The sequence below is a fragment of the Podarcis pityusensis genome (genome assembly GCF_964106645.2).
Source record: "Podarcis pityusensis genome assembly, chromosome: 4".
NCBI lineage: Eukaryota > Metazoa > Chordata > Lepidosauria > Squamata > Lacertidae > Podarcis > Podarcis pityusensis.
Window position 1 is genome coordinate 70,025,426 of NC_138027.1, and position 19,063 is coordinate 70,044,488.

At 39.3% G+C, this 19,063-nt stretch overlaps 1 protein-coding gene across 1 annotated transcript in view; it reads left to right on the forward strand.

Annotated features, from left to right (window-relative positions):
* PUDP (pseudouridine 5'-phosphatase) overlaps positions 1-19,063 on the forward strand; it is a 63,224-nt gene that overhangs the window by 22,683 nt on the left and 21,478 nt on the right. The window contains exons 2-3 of the mRNA XM_081001453.1: positions 752-970; positions 8,695-8,924. Of these exons, the coding sequence (XP_080857579.1) occupies positions 752-970; positions 8,695-8,924 (449 nt within the window). The remainder of the gene's footprint in view (positions 1-751; positions 971-8,694; positions 8,925-19,063) is intronic.

Below are 19,063 nucleotides of genomic sequence, written 5' to 3' on the forward strand. Positions count from 1 at the left end.
GAAACTAATGAATTCAGGAGAAGGTTGGTTCCTTGGGCTGAAACTTTATATGCATGAGTGTGGCCTGAAGAGAACTTACTTGCTCTTAAACCCCCTTGATTATAGGTTATAGGGTTGTAATTGAAATCTAGTCAGATGTAAATGTAACAGTGCCTCTGGCAATATAATGCAGACTGTGGCATCTTTTGAAGAACTTTTAAAGTCCTGTTCAAAGGCTTGCAAAATAAATTACTTTATAGTTTAAATAGAATATGTAATGACATCCCTTGAGTACCAGATTTCCTTCTTCATTTGTTATCTTCAGTTCCAAGATAAAGATTACCTCCCAATTAAGGCATTCCTTTTCTTCCACAAATATGTTCCAAACACGTACAGTAATCGTGCATTGCAGCCCACAATAGTGTGTTTTGAAAATATGAGGGTTTGCTTTCTATAGCAGTGTGAATGTGAATTTATAATCTTGTTGCCATGTATTTAAGGTTAAAGGTTATGTGGCACCCTGATTTGGGTGGCCTGGCTGTGACCTTAAGTCAGAAGTTATTAGTTTTGCCTGTCAGAAAAGGCTTACATGATGTTCAAGATGAATTCCTTATGGCCAAGAGTTCAAGACCCTATTGTATTGTCTTTTATTCTTGCCAACATGTTCACCAATAGGAGCGCTGTCTTTTCCCTCCAAGAATGCAACATAATTTGTAATTACGCCCCATTCTGACATCATGCCACTAATATTGTGTGTTTTTTCATTCCTCAGATACTGAACGTCTTTATACTATTGTGTTCCAAGAAATCTGCAACCGCTTTGGAAAAACCTATACCTGGGATGTAAAATCCTTAGCAATGGGTAAAAAGACACTGGAGGGATTAACGATCATGCGAGATGCCCTGGACCTTCCGATAACCATAGAAGAACTACTGTATGAAAGTAAAACGAAGCAAGAAAAAGTGTTCCCCACAGCTGCATTGATGCCAGGTTGTATTTCCTCTAATCAAATGTGTGTATATCCAATTAAATCTTGCAGTTTGAATTTGAATAGTTACATTCACAAAATGCTTTTCTCTGGTGCCTGGTTGTTTCCTCATCACCTTGGAAGATTGAACGTTTTTTTTTATTTCTCAAAAAACCCACTGAGGTGTCTTCTAAGAATAAATATGATGCACTTTTCAGCAATGCCATCTGTCTATTGCACATGGGAGGGAGAGAACATGTGATATTGTTCTACTTGACAGCTCTGAATGCGTGTATGGTTAGTTGCCGTGTGTTTTTAAGCTGTTGATAGCTGTTTTCACAGGCCTCTCCACACCTTCTGTAGTGTCCCATGGATGCCCAAAAACAAAGTTCCACTACCCTCTACCTATTAAAGGGAATACTGTCTTTAGGATGTGTGTCTGTGTTCATTTTCCACATTGTCAGGCACGATACCCCATCAAGTGATTTGGCATGTGCATTGGGAGGGGTGACTATTGTTGTACTGCTGGATCACTCTTACTCCCAAAGGAATCTGGGGTGGGGGGGACCTGCAAAATAGGAAACAGCGCAATAAAAGCATTCTAAAAACTTTTAACAACATGTTTTACATTCTCACAATTTATAATCTCAAAGTTACCAGGAACGGTGTGTCTTTCAGCCACCAAATGCCTGGGTGAAAAAGAATGTTTTTAAATTTGCCCTGAATGTTAACATTGAGGGGTGCAGCTCACCACAAATGGGAAACCACCAATGAGAAAGTCCTTTTAAGGGTCAGTGCCAACTGGGCAGAATACAGCGGTAACACAACAAATGTTGGCTGGGTTTTTGCAGAAGCAACAAGAGTGACTTGCATCATTCATGCTTTCTTAAAAACATAGCACAAACTTGGGGGGGAAAGAACTTCAGAGAAGGAGAGTGTCTATTCTCTCTCTTTGTGCTGGGCATTGGAGAAGACAAGTGGTGTAAGTCCTCTTGCCCCTGGCTTCTGCCTCCTGCCATAATATGAGAGACCTGAGCTTTCCTTGCACAAGCTCTCTGCTTATGCCAGAAGACTTGGAAGAAGGAAGGCATCAGTAGTGAGTAAAAAGAATGCCACAGCTAGTATGCGATACTCAAGTTTCTACACCTTTGAATCCACACCGTGCATTAATTAGGGGTTGAATAGCTATATTAAGCAAATAAACTACTGCTCTTTCATAAAAAATCAATTTATATATAAAATGAATGCAGATATATTAAGTGTATGTTAAGAAAGTTGATGGAATTGGAGCTGCTTCTGTTCTCCCTTTCTGCATGTTTTCCAGTTCATGAAAATGTCTGCATTTGTTTCACTCAGATGTTACCCCATTCAGCTATGCACTCACATGCATAATCACATGGACAAAAATAGGCCATATAGCCTGTTTGTGGATTGACCCCTACATACAAATAATTAACTCTTGTCATATCCAAGAGCCACTCTTCATTACAGAAGAATTGGGAAATCAACAGTATGGAGCATTTATTCTTCTTAATTCCCCATTTATGCAAAGTTTCTACATGCCAGAATCTGAAAGCCAGTGCTATGGCCATTGCCTTCACTTAAAGAGTCATGCATAATAAAGTAATGCTTTTTGAAAGGTGCAAAAAAGACAATATGCAATAATATCCCTGTATTTGACTTTTTAATGGGAGTTTGTGATGATGATGACGATAATAATAGCAGAAAATACAGAATTTCTGGAATGGTTATTTAAGGCCATTGCACATTCCAAATAGTTTTAAGCTTATTTTACTTTGGTGATGGGAAACCAATATGCAAGTCAGCACCTACTAGTCTGCCTTTGCCCCCCCTCACAGCTTGCACCTGTAATTGTTCTATAAAGTGGTGTTTGGCAAACTACGGGATATAGCAGAGAGCTGTACCACAATACTGCCATGATTTCCATGTTTTCTGTTGCTGCTGTTTATTGTGTTCTTCTTCCTAAGCTAGTTAAAAAGACAATTGCTGCTTACTGGATTTTCCACTGGGAATAATGCTTTAATTTATATTGCTTGTTGAAATGTGAGTAACTTTCCAAATGGATGTGTTAATGATTTTCCAAGAACTGCTTTGTTCTACTTTGTCACACATTTAAAAAATGGTGGCTCTCTGCTTTGAGCCTGCAGTTCTAGGGATTTGCATAGAATTGTTGTAGATGAAGACTTTTATTTTTTATTTTTTACTTTAAAAGAAACAGAAGAAATAGATAATTGATTGTGTTCCTGTTGAGAATCCATCTCTGGTACATCTGTTCCTATTTAAGACCAAAACATAACAGATTCTACAGTTTTTACATTTTCTTTTATACTGATGTCTAAATCCCTGGGAGCTATTGCACCACCAAGACACAGTTTTTAATCATCTGTCTTAAGCAGCAGAAAGTGACTAAGTGCCTCTTACACGATATTCTCTAGATTGCTAATTTTAGCCTAGCAGCCCTATCTGATAGGAAATGCAGAGAGACAGAGACAGACAGAGAAAGTAAGTCTGATTGGTCAACAAGTAAGAACATGATGGAAGTTCAATGTTCCCATATTTTTTATAAAAAGGTAAAGGGACCCCTGACCAGACCCCTGGTCCAGTCATGACTGACTCTGGGGTTGCGGCACTCATCTCGCTTTATTGGCCGAGGGAGCCGGCATACAGCTTCCGGGTCATGTGGCCAGCATGACTAAGCCGCTTCTGGCGAACCAGAGCAGCGCACGGAAACGCCGTTTACCTTCCCGCCAGAGCAGTACCTTTTTATCTACTTGCACTTTGACATGCTTTTGAACTGCTAGGTTGGCAGGAGCAGGGACAGAGCAATGGGAGCTCACCCAGTCGCGGGGATTCGAACCGCCGACCTTCTGATCAGCAAGTCCTAGGCTCTGTGGTTTAACTCACAGCGCCATCCGCATCCCCATATTTTGTATAGGCCTTCCTATATAGATATTGTTATTGAACTTATATCCTTCCCTTCCAAAGGAGCCCAGGGCAGCAAACACATCCATGTTTTTGTTTTTTAAAAACTTAATAAAACTGTTAACAGTTTTAAAATCCTTTCATACAGTGTTGCCAGGAACAGCATTATTCAGCCACCAAATGCCTGAGTATTTGTCCTGAAATTGATAATGTTGGAGACATATGCACATCACTAGGGAGCGCAAGCAGCCACCACCGAAAAGGCCCTGTCATGGGTCAGCACCAACTGCACAGCGCCTGGTGCCACATTATCTTAACTTAATGTCTGGTCAAAAATTGTGGTAGAGACTAGCTTTTAATATGTTAAAGGATTTGAATACCCTTTAAGGACTGCTAGAGACTTGCTTTTAATATGTTAAAGGATTTGAATACCCTTTGAGGACTGCTTGCTCAGCCCAGATGAATCATAAGTAAAGCTAGTAAATGGTGTGTTTTTAAGTGTCGGAAACAAATTACTCCTCTCAATATTATCTCCACTACTGTTTCTCTAGCTGAAAAAATCGACCCTTTACCAAAGTCAGTGCAATGCTGAATATGCCTGTAAGCAAAGTTTCATAGTGATGTTTGCTGTAGCTGGGAGAATCTGAACATTAGAAAAATTAAGCATCAAATGTTAATGCTATAGTGGCAGGATTTGGGGTCATCTGGTGGACTAAAAATACATGACTTGTACACATCTTATGCTCCATGCAATTCAAAGGTGTAAATGTGAGATATAATAAAGGGAAAATATGTGTAAACTAGTATTGTTAACATAACATCAGCTTGTAGAAATTGTTGTAGATCTTTCAGAATATGGCCTTTAAAGGTGTGCCAACTCTACTTTGTTTTTCACTGAAACTTGGAGATCCCCCAACCAGACCCTTGTGCAAACAATATCCCTTTAAAGAAGAGGCATTATTGTAGCTCTAGTTCTCTAAGGAGATGGGGTACGGTCTGGGAAGAGTCCAAAGGGCTAATAGCAGAAGTCTGGGGTACTGCATTTGTGATCCTAAAATCTGAGATACCCACCCCTTCTAGTTATAGTGTGGGATGTGATGCTAGTTTCATAGCCGCTTCCACTGATGCTCCAAACTGATAAAGTATAGAGCAAGCTATTCTCTTAGCTCATGTTAATCAGAAATCAGCAGGGCCAGATTTAGGTTTGATGAGGCCCTAAGCTACTAAAGGTAATAGGGCCCTTTATATGTCCAGCTGTCCTTTGTCAACAGCAAATCGTCGCTGTTTTTTTTGTGTTGAATATATGCTATATGGTAATTTATGGACCTTATAGGTATCTAAATGCCATTTGCACATAACAAAATATGTATGTTATCAAAGTAATTGCTGAACTGAAATGCAATTAAGAAGAAGTATATTAATATTAAATTTTGGGGGGCACCCAAAAGAGTGGGGACCTAAGTTATAGCTTGTTTAGCTTATACATAAATCTGGCACTGGAAATCAGAATTGCTTTTGTAAAAACAAAACAAAACCAGCTTTCCTTCTTTAAAAAACCGACTGTGTCCGTCCCCACCCCCCTGCAGTGAAATTTAAATTTAATGGAAACATGTTGAAGTCTATTTTGAATCATTGACACATTATAAAAGAAAGTTGGTCAAAACCAGGTTTTTTAAGAAAATGAAAGAGAAACCTGGAAGATCCATGTAAATAGATGAGGTCTGCAATATAATCAGTTTTGATTATTTGTGACTGCTAAGCAAACAAGGCAGCTATTGATTGTTGATCTCATGTTATGCCCAATAACTACAAGCCCTTTCTAGAAATCTCTTGGCACTTGCGTGCTCCTGGATTTGCTCAGAAATCCATGCATTTCAGAATTCAGCTGACCCGACTACCCAGATAGTGCAAAAGGTACATGGGGCCGTATGATTAACGTTCTGCATTATGTTCCTAGGTAGTATACAGGATCTATTTAGTTGCATACCAATATTCTAAAATTGCTACAGGAGCTAATTAGTATCCATACTTGGTTGAAAAATAATATTGTGGGAAACTTGACTGGAATCATTTATTTAAAAGGGCATGATTTAAATCAACCCACCCTGGCATTAATCAGTTATGTTTTATCCCCAACAGCTTCACAGATACCACAGTATTTGAGAATACCTTAAATGTTTAACACAGACCCGCTTCATAAGAAAAAAAATGGAAGGGTTTAAATAAATTCTAAGTGATGTGCAGACTGCATCATTTTTCATGTATGTATCCTGAGGCTTTATGTAGTAATTCTTTTATCCTTTCACCTGGGTTTGTGAAGTCCCAAGTGGAAAGACTGGTAAACATTTGCTAAACTATTGCTGTTTTGAATAAAAGTGATAGTTTTTCTTTCAAAATAACAGTTGGCAAGGAAGTTTAATGACCTCTGTAAAGGGTCACTGCATTAATTATAGTCTGCAGAGAGGGTGAAATGCCTCCTAAACATTCCCCTCCTCCTTTTTAAACAAAAGGGACCTGGATTTTCTACTGTCAAGACATGCAATTGGATTTAAACTTATCTTGCTGTTTTGGAGGGCCCCAGAAAGCATACTGATATGCATTGCAACATTAAAAACAAGGACAGACCAGTTGCTAGAAAAAAGCTTATAATACCAGCATTTCAATAAATTTGTATGTCATATTGCTGAGTAGAAGTGGAATATGAATGTGCTGGCTGGTTGACAGACATAATGTATGAAGCAGTGAGTGATTGTAGTGGTTGTGCGAAAGTAGTGGTGAATGAGATTGAGTGAGTGGTTGTGCGAAAAGTTGGTTTGTTGGAATTTTACATTTTGTTGCTGTGTAAAGCTCTTCGACCTTATAGTGATACTGTGTTTAAGTATACGGTTATATTTCAGTTTTTATGTGAATAATTTGACACGGTTTTTATTGTACGTACTGTGTTTATATATGTATTTTATCAATTGCGAACTGCTTCAAGATTTTCAGGTAGCAAGCTGTCTGTATATGGAAATAATACATAAATGAACACACATTTTTTGTGCATGCTTTGCAGTGTAATGCTGTGCATTCCATATCAAAAGAAAGCCCCATTGAATTGAGGAGCCCCATATGTATCCTTAATATCAGAGGATAAATGCAAATACATTGTGGAAAGCAAAATATGTAAATAAGAGAATCGTTCTCACCAAAATAATTGCTGCTACTTGAGTTTTTAGCAGACTAGAAAGAGCAGAAGCACCAGGGGGAAAATAAAGCCACAAGAAAAAGTTTAATTTGAGATATTTTATGTATTTTTCAGAGCTGTCAAATGGAAAATGCTGAATTATTCCTTTCTGAAAGCTTCTATTGTCCCATGAGAAATACTTCAATTCTGTCAGGATTTTTTTTAAAAATACATCTGTGTTCAGAGTTCTAAATTTGGCATGTGACTAATTATTGTTTAAAGTTCTTGAGGTTTATATATTTTGATCCTTTCAGCTTTATTAACTACATCAGACCTACTAAATATGCATTACATCCCTTCCTTTTATTTGTTTTTGTTTGGCCAGAAGTTCATGTATTACAACACAGTTCCTCTTAGTCTACAGATGTCTTCTCTGCATACTATCTTGATTTTATGTAGTATAATGCACTTCATGGTTTCTATACACCTGCAGGGATGTGCAGTAGAAAACTTTCCTTTTTTACTTTCCTGTTTCATATTCAAAATTGTTTTTGCTATTTCTTTTTTTCATAAAAAAATCCATCACCTTTTTTAAAAAGTTCAGATTCATTTCATTTGTACTGTGTATTTCTACTTGCTAAACAGACGCTTAAATCAGCTTGTAGGGATGAAGGTTTCTTGTAGGGATGAAGGTTTCTGTTGCTTTAAAGGTCCTTGGGGGCATTTGCTCCACCAATTTTTGGGCTACTAACTCCCTCCCCCTGTGCAAGTTTATTGAGACAGACTCTCCATTGACTTAGACAGGGATTAACTGATGTATGAGAAATGCAGCCCACCACCAAGGACGTGTTAGGGCAACAGGATTCTTTCGAGGGGGGCGCATTTTGCCACCACTAGCAGCCCTGGGGACTACAGAATTATTTTTTTAAAGCCTATGCAAGACTAGAGAGATGGAACTTCTATGGACAAGGACTAAAATAGATGGGTGATGGGTGGTGCAGCCAGTGAGGATGTAACGTCAGTGGCAGAAGATGCAGCCACATGTTCCCCCTCACACAGTTAAAATCCACACAAGGTTGTTGTCGTTTGGTTGTGTCTGACTCTTTGTGACCCCATGGACCAGAGCACACCAGGCACTCCTGTCTTCCACTGCCTCCCGCAGTTTGGTCAAACTCATGTTAGTAGCTTTGAGAACACTGTCCAACCATCTCGTCCTCTGTCATCCCCTTCTCCTTATCCTCTCAATCTTTCCCAACATCAGGGTCTTTTCCAGGGAGTCTTCTCTTATTATGAGGTGGCCAAAGTATTGGAGCCTCAGCTTCATGATCTGTCCTTCCAGTGAGCACTCAGGGCTGATTTCCTTCAGAATGGAGAGGTTTGATCTTCTTGCAATCTGTGGGACTCTCGAGAGTTATACAGAGTTATACAGGAGGCAGCAACGAAAACCATCCCACACAAGGTACAAACACCCAAATAGCTCTATTATCAACCATTAGTCTTTTGATGAAGGCAGGAAAGAGAACTAACTAAATCAAGTTCAGAAGGTGGGGTGAACAACTCCAGTAAATCTAGCTCCTCTGTTTTTGCTCAAACAAGTGTATTTTAACACTTTCATATATATTTTTTTCTGTTTCACAGGTGTTGAAAAACTAATCCGCCATCTGCATCAACACAACATACCCATAGCTGTTGCCACCAGCTCATCTCGGGTGACATTTGAAATGAAAACAAGTCGACACAAAGACTTCTTTAATTTATTTCATCATATTGTGTTGGGAGATGACCCTGAAGTGAAGGCTGGCAAGCCAGAGCCTGATGTGTTTTTAGTCTGTGCAAAGAGATTTAACCTTCCTCCGCCTCCAGAAAAGGTAGGAATAATCATAGTAATAAAAGCAGCAGTGTATAATCCCAGGTCATGCTTTGAATTTCATTCTTTATATAATATAGTAAGTTCTATGTGAGATTTGATAGCAACTATAAAAAAAAACCAAGTGGGAAAGTATTGGCAAAGATTCTATTTCTTCATTGTGTATAATGGTTTGCAATGCAAATGTGTATCGATTTGCTGCTGTACACTACTAATGAACAGGAGTGTTTTAAGTGTGTCCAATATATTTATAAATCTGGGTGCTAACTGTTTGGACACCGAGTTTTCCACCTGCAACATTTGAGCTCTTGTGTATGAGTGCAAGCAACCTCTTCTAAATGTTCAGAATAGGACATTTTGTAACACATTTCATGATGTTTTTGTTTTGAGTGTTGAACGTGACATTATTTCTGTATGTCCTGTATCTGAAACAGAGTAAAGACATTTGCCTCCTGAGCCCAGCAGTAAAGAAGCAAAATGCAAAATTGGGTTTTCAAATGGGCAACAACTTCATTAGCTGTAACTTTTTAAAGTATTTGTGATTGATTAAATGATAGATACTAAATTTCTGTTCTACAGTGTAGGTTTCAGTTGGCTGAAGGCAATATGGTGCTCTCAACATGGTGGACTCAAAAATCTAATCAGCCCCTTACCAGCAGGGCCAGTAGTCAGGGATTTGGGGGGGGGGGGGGTTAATACAGCAGTATCTAGAGGGCACCAGGCTGGCTATCACTAATTCAAGACGTTGAACCAAGTCTCCTCACCCCTTTCTAGGCAAGTGTTGTCCCTGGTTTGGGGCTTCTTACTTATAGTTGGAACAAGGGAGCCCTATGCATGTCAACCCTGCCCCACAGTGCTTGAAACAGTATGAAGCTTACGTCTAAAACTCATTTTACTTATTTATATAATCCCTTGAATAGATTGCATTAGACTAGGGTTTCCCCAAACTTGGATCTCCATTTGTTTTTGGACCACAAGTCCCACCATCCCTAGCTAGCAGAACCAGTGGTTAGGGATGATGAGAACAGCTGGAGACCCAAGTTTAGGAAACTCTGCATTAGACCAGAGAGCTGAACTGAACTTTTGAGTGCAAGTTGGCACTAAATAAAGGCATGTTCTCCATTCCAAACCTTTTTATTTATATGCCCCTGGATGCATGGTTTGCAAGCTGTGTATAATGGGGTAACTTGTGCTGCCCTAATGCAACTCCCGTTAGTTGTATCCATTAAAACTTCCTTACAAATACATTTCCCACTTTAAATTTTAAATCAAGTGCAAGGCTTGGTTTGTAATATGGAATGTTTTCCTCCAGTATTTTTCACTGCCTCAGTTTCACAAGAGCTTGTCACTATTGAGTACTAAGAATTAGCAGAAACTGGCAAATCGTAAACCTTGCAGGGCACTGCAAGGAAGAAACAGTTGTCTAACCTGGTAGCAGAGCAGAAATCTGCATTTTCATATGCTCCTTCACTATTTTTACCTTATTCGTATTCAGCATAAAACTGTACAATTGGTTGTATTCATTCCCATTTTAAAGATAAGAATTGAGGCACTTGGGCTTAAACCACATGAATATCAGAGTTCTGGATACTCTACTCCAGCCCAAAGCAACATGGGGTACGCTGTGTATGAGCTGAAGAAAATGGCTTTTGAAACATTTTGTGTCCTTTTTCAACTTTAAATTTCCCACCTCAAGCGGTTTTTTTCACCTATAGGGAATTGATATGAAAGCCCCATGTCTTTTCCCCTTGGAGAAAAAAACCCTACCAGTTTTGAGCTGTCAGTGCAAAGTTTCTCTCCCCAGTTTGAGACTATTTCCCTTTTCCAATGCAACGCCACATTCCACAACCAAATGCCCAACAGAAGAGTTATTCAAAGCTTTGTAGGTTATCTTTGTACCTGGCATTAACTTGTGTTTTAAAGCTTGCATTCATTATCATTGTTACTACTCACGCCTCATTCCCAAAGCCCAGCAGCTCGCTTACCCAGCTTGGGAAGACAACGTGAGGCCATCAAATGTTGCCAAGGGCCACCAAAAAAGGTCTCAAGGGCCATGTGTTGGACCACCCTGATCTAAACTGACTCTGGAGGCATTTGCAATTTATTTCGATTATAAGACTTTCAGCTACAAAATTCCTCACCTCCAGCTGGCCTGCTTTTTATTTATTTGAGTGGTGGGATGAGATATTGCCTGTATTGAAAGCAATTTAACCATTGGCCTAGGTTCTGTTATATATCCACAACACGTCAGCCATTGTTATAGCGAAAATATGGTCAACATTGCCATTCTCTTAGGTACTAGTGGTGATGTAAGGAAAGAGTTACAATTTGCTTATATTCTTTGGGGTGCCCCTGTCAAGGGGGCAGAATGTGCTTGCGCTCGTCTTGATAATATATCAAGCAGCTGGTAAGGGACTTCATGAAATATGAGGCAGAATACTAAATTACATTTTGTAACCCTCTTCCCCCTCTATGTGATGTGGGTGTGAAAGCATGCGTTGTTTGGTAAAAAACATTATATTCAGATTAGCAGGTCGCTGGAGATATACTACTAATTGTTTTAGGGAGCTCATTACATGTATTATCGCATATTATCCATAGGAAGCTGTGGAGGGAGGGTGGGGAAAGCAAAAAAAGAGAAAAAAAGAACTTTATTTCATGATAAACTACTCACTGAGTTGTGTTTTTCCTCTTTCCAAGGCCCTTAGCACTTCTGGCATTGCCAACAGAACAATCATTGAATAGTTAGGTTTAATTTACAGGAATTCTCTCATAAAATGTTTTAAGAGGTGCTCTGGGTTGTGGCAAGCAATGAATTAATCCTCTTCTTAAAAAGATTCAGTGTATTGATCTTACCTCTATAGTTGAAGATGCTTTTTTAATTGCCCCAGTGCTTGTCATAACTGCGCATCTCCACAGGTTTAGAACAAAGGCCGACTAAAACAAGGAATTGCTCTGTAAGCGTTATTTTTATTGTTCTCTTAATTTATTATTCCAGAGGGGTCTGCAGAAAACTCAGAAAGGCCAAATGCATTTTGTTTTGTTGCCGTAGCCTTTATTTTAAGACCTTTTTTTTTTTAAAAAAAAAAAACAATTTCATATTGCAAAAATTTGCTTTTAAAAGTATCCTGATATTTGGGTTTCCATGTTTCTCTCTTACTTGTCTGCAGTTTATGAGGTGCCAGGGCTGTATTTATTATTATTGTTCTATATTACTGTCTCTCAGTTGGCAACAAAGCCGCATACACGGTATAGTTTATTAACACTAACAAACTATTTATTGCGTAAAGAGGGCAAAGTATCTTATCTTATATTAGTTCAGTAGACAGCAGCCATGAATATAGTGCAATTATAAGCTGATTGTAAATTTGTAATTTATAAAGTACTGTTTGACGGCCAAATGCGTCCTAGGCTTCAGTTTTATGAAACCTGGGAAATTCTCTTTACTATGTACTGTATATATGGGAAAAGGCAGAAACTTTTCATAATGGGATTTGAATAATAATAACAATAATTTGAATAGTTGTAATAATAATCACTGAAGAGCCCAGAGATTTTCCTTGTTCCCATTTGTATAATAATATCTGATCCATCAAACCCTTCACCTTAATACTATTACCTGTGAAGCAGATTCAAGCAGAAAGGCCATAATAAATGTGTTTTGGGTGGCTGGTCCCCAGTTATGGAACCTTCTCCTATTCTGGATCCACCAAAATCCAAGATAGAGAAACCTGCTTGTTTGGCCAGGGTTAAAACAGGGAATAAATATCATGGATTTTAAAGTATATTAAACTTTATTTAGTGTAGAGACGTTGGTTTTCCCACCCGAACAATTCTTTTGTGTTAGATAGTTCTAAATATAAAAAAATAAATAACAGCACAATTTTAACCATGTCTACAGGGCTCCCTTTACCTTTATGCAGACCTAAATCCTATTGAATTCAATGGGGTTTAATCCAAGTAACTACAATTAGGATTGGAGCCCCCTTCACTAAGTCTAAACCCTACTTTATTCTGCTTGCATTGTTATCCATTATTCAGTTTTTGTGTTTGTATATAGATGTATACATAAATATCTGGATCTGTATAGTTGTATATGCAAAATATTTGTACAAATCCGGAATCAAGAACTGAAGCAGGGCCACTTAGGAAAGATTTGGGGCTTATCTGAGCTGAAGTGGGATCTTGAGACAAAGTGCTGCAGAGATTTGTATGTTTTAAAAATGCTGTGTATCTTGAGTCTGAAAAACCGAAACATTTTTTTCAATCTTACTTTATAAGGAAAACAACAAGAGTGAGGGGAGGGAATGCTTTTTAGTGACCTAGCATCTAATTGAAGGGACCATATCTTGAACTTTCGCACCATAGAACTTTGGGGAAGGGATGTTAAGGTATCAACTTGTTCTTGTCTGTTCTGTGCTTTTTTCTTTTTTCTAGTTCTGCTGCTTGTTTGGCAAATGCTAGATCATGCTTCCCCAACCTCGGTCCTCCAGATATTTTGAGACTACAATTCCCATCATCCCTGACCACTGGTCCTGGTAGCTAGGGATCATGGGAGTTGTAGGCCAAAAACTTCTGGAGGGCAGAGGTTGAGGAAGCCTGTGCTAGATAATCAAGTCTCCTGCCTCTGTATCACATGTCTCTATATCCCCTTGAGTCATATTAGCTTTGGGCTTCTCCTCAACTGGCACCAAGAGTCACAACTAAGTCTAGTCCTTGCTCCCATTCTTCTGAAAATTTATAGATTACACTGGTCAATAACAAATTTGTTGTCTGTGTTTTTTTCAGTTGATTTAGGACGAATCTGATGTGCTGAATCCAAAAATCAAATTGGTTTTGCTCAATCAGGTCAAGTTTTTGAGTTATGGCCACATGTCTTTTTTTACGTTTTTGTTCACATGTACGCTTGTGTGGAGCATTTTAGAAGAAGTTGGTGGGGGTAAAATGCCATGTCGAATAATTGTTTTGATTGGAAATGATTATTTTAATGACAAGAAGTATTCAGGTCCGATAGTTCTGGGTGATTATGTCGAAAAGGGATCAGTTTGAAGTCATAAAACCTCGAAATCTTCCCTAAATTGGTGCGGCTGGGATCAACAGAAAGAACCGGAGCAGCCTCAAGTATCCTGATCTTCAATCAGCACATTGTCCTGTAGCTCATTGTGATGAAATTCCAGTGCCTATCTTCGGAGAACTTCCTGACATTAGTGACGAAGATGCCTCCAGTTTTGAAGGACATGAAAAAGAAGAAGTGGTTCTTGAAGATGATGCTCTACATCCATTTTCCCAAAAGGAGTTGAATGATCTAGTTCACGACCTCAGCTTGTCAAAGGACTCTGCCGAACTGTTGGGATCCAGATTAAAGGGAAAAAACCTCCTCTCTGACAGTGCTCGCATCAGCTTCTTCCGCAACAGGCATCAAGAGTACCTCTGTTTTTTCTCGGAAGAGAAGGACTTGGTGTACTGTGCAGATATTGCGCAGCTTCTGCTCAAGCTTGGAGTGCCACAGTACGAACCCAAAGATTGGAGACTGTTCATTGACAGCAGCAAGCGAGCACTGAAATGTGTTCTGCTACACAACGGCAACCAGTTTGCCTCTATGCCCCTGGCTCACTCGAGTACACTGAAGGAGAACTTTGAAGCGGTGAAGTATGTGCTGGAGAAAATTGGTTATGATCAGCATAAGTGGTTTATTTGTGTTGACCTGAAGATGGTGAACTTTTTGTTGGGACAACAGTCTGGCTTCACCAAGTACCCATGTTTTCTGTGCATGTGGGATAGTAGGGACCATGCTCAGCATTACATGAAGAAGGACTGGCCTGTGTGGGAGGAATTGGTGCCTTGCAAAGAAAGGAACGTCATCAACGACCCTCTGGTGGACAGAGACAGAATACTCTTCCCACCGCTGCACATCAAGCTCAGCTTAATCAAGCAGTTCACCAAGGCTCTGGACAAGGATAGTGACTGCTTCACTTACTTGTGCCAGGCTTTTCCAGGATTGACCATGGAGAAGTTGAAAGCTGGCATCTTTGACGGTCCTCAGATCCGTCAGCTCATCAGAGATCCAGAGTTCGGAAACTCAGTGAACGAAGTGGAACTGGAAGCGTGGAAGGCATTTGTTCTGGTAGTGAAGAACTTTCTTGGCAACAATAAGGCCAGAAACTACGCAGAACTTGTCAACAACATGCTGACTGCTTTCAGAAACCTGGGCTGCAACATGAGCATCAAGATGCACTACCTATTTTCACATATGGACCGGTTTCCTGAGAAATGAGTGACGAGCAGGGGGAGAGATTCCATCAGGACATGAAAGAGATGGAGACCAGGTATCAGAGTCGCTGGGACGCAGTCATGATGGCTGACTACTGTTGGACTCTGAGGAGAGATCTCCCTGCCGCTGAGCATTCCAGGAGTTCCAAGAAACGGAAGTTCAAGCCCTAAAGTTTGAAAAATGGTGAAGCAACATGCAATTTACGTGTACTTACCTTTATCAATGCCCACCATTCAGTTTACAGTAAACCTGACCCGATGGAGAGAAACGGATGCCATTTCCTGATTCAGCAGTGCAAAAATACCCTAAATCAGTTGTAGAAATCTAGACAACATTCAAAAAGTAAAAAATTGTTGCCCAGTGTTATTTGCCTCTGCAGCTGTTGAGCAGGGGGTCGATTCTGAGCAGGGAGGCACCCCTGATCTTGGTTGGGAGGGATGGAGGAGATACAAGGAACAGGATCCAGGGTGGGGTTGGTTCCCAGGTCAACCCAGGGCAGGTTAACCCACCCCCACCCCACCCCCACTCTGTTGGAGCCATGAGACAGATTGTTGCAGCAGGGAGCTGTGCACAGCCTATTAAATTCTGTTTCGCTCTGACTTTGGTGACTTGAAAGGTTAATTTTCTGACTTTTCCTGTTGAAGTCTGTTGTTGATTTTGTGCATAATTGAACATAACTTTGTGGCCATGATTGATTTGATACTTTAGCTCCTTTTGGAGGAGCTAAATGCCTCAACGAATATTTGCAAGACTTCTATTTGCAAATAGAAAGCCTCTACCAATTCCTTGCCCTGGCCTGTTGATTCCCTGAATTGCCTTATGTCATGCTGTGCTTTGGAGCTAACAGAAGTGCAGCTGCTACCTGCCCCAAAGCCCAGCAGAATATGAAAAACACCCCTCTAAGTATCACAGAGCATGAAAGACCTCTCTCAATCAGCAAGTATATGCATGCCAGGGAATGTGGGGGCTGGGTGGGTGGCAACCAAAAAATGTTGATTATTGAAACAAGCAAAAATATGTGGATTTTGGTTATGTTGTGTCATATTTGTGTTGCGTATTTTAGATAATTTTTTCTAAAATTCTATCAAGCTGTTCCTTTCCTAGCAGAGTTGTTAAGATACACACAAGGAAAAAGAGAGACATGAAATGGTTTAAACCACCTCTTTCTAAACAATAAATGTTTTTGAGCAAGGAAAGTGTTGTTTCTCAAAACAGTTTTTAAAAGATCTAAAGTTCCTCTTTCACCCAGTTGTTAAAAACAGAAGCAATCGCTATGACTGATCCTTCGATTCACCATGCGAGACTAGTATGTGATTTTTTTGGGCTTTCGTAAAGCGATTACTGGGAAAGCACTTCAGGCTCAATGTCACTCCAAGGATGAAGAAATTCATCTATGAAAGTTTTATATTCTAATAAAAGGATTTTGGTGTCGGTACAGAACAAAACCTTGGCGTATAAGAATAGTAGCTTTAGGAGCAGAGCAGGTGTTGGAAGAACAAGGGATACCTGTACTTCAGTATTCAAAATACTGTGTATGATGTTCTTTAATTGCTGCATGATGACCTAGGGATGGCCTGTGGGTACCTATTTCAATATATCACTTTAGCCTCAATCCTCTGCATGCTTACATAGAAGCAAGAACTTGGGTTGCTTCTGTGATGTAAGAATTGTTATCACTTGGCTTTTTCCCATACTCTGAAAGTTATATGACACAGATTCCCTGGTTCTATTGATTTCTCTTCCAAGTAGGTATGTTTAGGATTACGTTGTTAATATGCCCTGAAAGCAGGCCTCTAAAATCAGAGTGGATGCTGTATTAGAAATTCTGAAAAATATAATTCCATTTATTTTAATATGTACCTTGTACATATTGCATTGCTTTTATGTTTGCCATCCCCCTCAGAACTTTCCTATTATAGAAATTGCTTGTTTCAAGAAGAGAAACCTGAGTTTAGCCCCCTTAAAAGACAAGACTGGATGTACTGTTTATAGAGCAATAAATGTGCTAAAATGAACTGCAATTGTGTATGTTCTAAAATTGCTTTTTGTTTTGACAGGTTAATAAATCTCAATTGAAAGTCTGAATGACTAGAGATATTAAAAGCTTGCATAGCCTGACAAAACAACAATGTTTGCTGCTCTTTTTGTGTTTCTTAATAAATACACCACACAATAACGTTTCCATTACTATTTGCAGGGCTTCCGCCTGATTTGCAGTTTTGGTACAGAACACCAGATGACATTAATTGGCAAACTCTCTTAAAAATACTGCTGTTCTTGAACACCCAGATCACACATACTCAGTACAGATGTTCAAATGCTGACCTTCTGTTGACATTATAAGGTCTTTCCAGGATCAGTTGTGTTGTGAACTGTAAAAAAAATTAACTCTACCAACCTTTCAGAATTTGACATTACCTGTTCCAAAGGATTTGTTTTTGTCACTGCGTATGCATCTGTAGGAATGGAATTGTAACACATTTTGAGTGGAATAAAAGAATAGATCATGAGTTTTTATTATTATTAAGGGGGAGGTTGCACCAGTGTTATAAAGTTTGCTTCCATTTATGCTTTGCAAGAAGTTGTTTTGTTTGGGGTTGTTTTTTTTTTAGCTACAAACACTTCATTTCCACCAGAAATAGAGCAGCTTGAGAAGGTTAGTGAAATAAGAAATGCTATAAGCAAGTGGTTTATAGGGTTGTACTGGTGATGATTGCATGCTTAAATTGATTAGATTAATCCAAAGCTTTTTTAAAAAATTAAATAGTGGCGGTGACTAATTGAGAAAAAAGTACTGTTCACACAGTACTGCATGATTGCTACTAACCTAATATAGCTTTAAAGGAAATTAACAGTGCAATTCTGTACATATCTACTCACAGTTCAATAGACTTGCTCTCAGGTGAGTGTGCATAGGATTTCACCCTTAGCCCAAGGTGTTAAACCAGTATAAGTTTTGCCCATGATTTAGGCACCTCATATTAAAAAGTGTGATCTAATCACTTGCTTTAACAAGGCCAGTTTCTGTTGCTGCTATTATTTAGAGCATGAGTATACAATCGGTTTCCCCCAGGGGAAATCTTTCTTTGAGATGACATTGCACTGCAGAATATCTGGGGCTGGGAAATGAAACAGATTTATATGTTGGAGACAGAAGTACAGGAAATGCAAAGTTGGTGTTCAGTAAATGTTTCTCCTGTGGTTTTATATTTCCTTGCATAGTGGTACATTTATAAGAATGTGTAATTACAGGACAATGCTGCCTTGTGGTCACCTTGCTCTTAGTCATTTTTGTATCAATTCTGGCCATAGAAGAAATCCTAGATAACTGATGTTGTCACTGTGGTCAAAGCTCATGTATCGTTACTATGTAGAATCTTGTTGAATTAATTTGTAGGTAAACTGCACAGTGGTACTAGATTGTGTCATTCTTGTGGGGAACCGTAGCTTTGGTGGTGGGAAACATCTGCTGGGTGTCCTAATTTAGCAAAGAAAAATCCCCTGGACACCCCTAGAAGCCAGAATTTCAGGCACCCTGTTAAATACTGTTGGGTGTTCTCTTGCAAAGAATAATTTAAACCTTATACAAACCAGTTGCTGGAAACCCCAGGAAGGGAAAGTACTGTTAGTTCATATCCCTTGCTTGTGGGCGTCCCATAGACATCTGGCTGTCCACTGCGAGAACAGGATGCTGGACTAGATTGACCAGTCGCCTAATCCAGCTAGCTCTTGTGTTCCCTAGAAGTGAACACAATGTAAATTGAAACAGGTGTGTTTACCTGTATGATTAATGTTAGCCCAAACATTGTAAACATCCCTTCTTACACAAAGCAAACCTCACAAAGAAGCTTCCACATGTGAATCATACA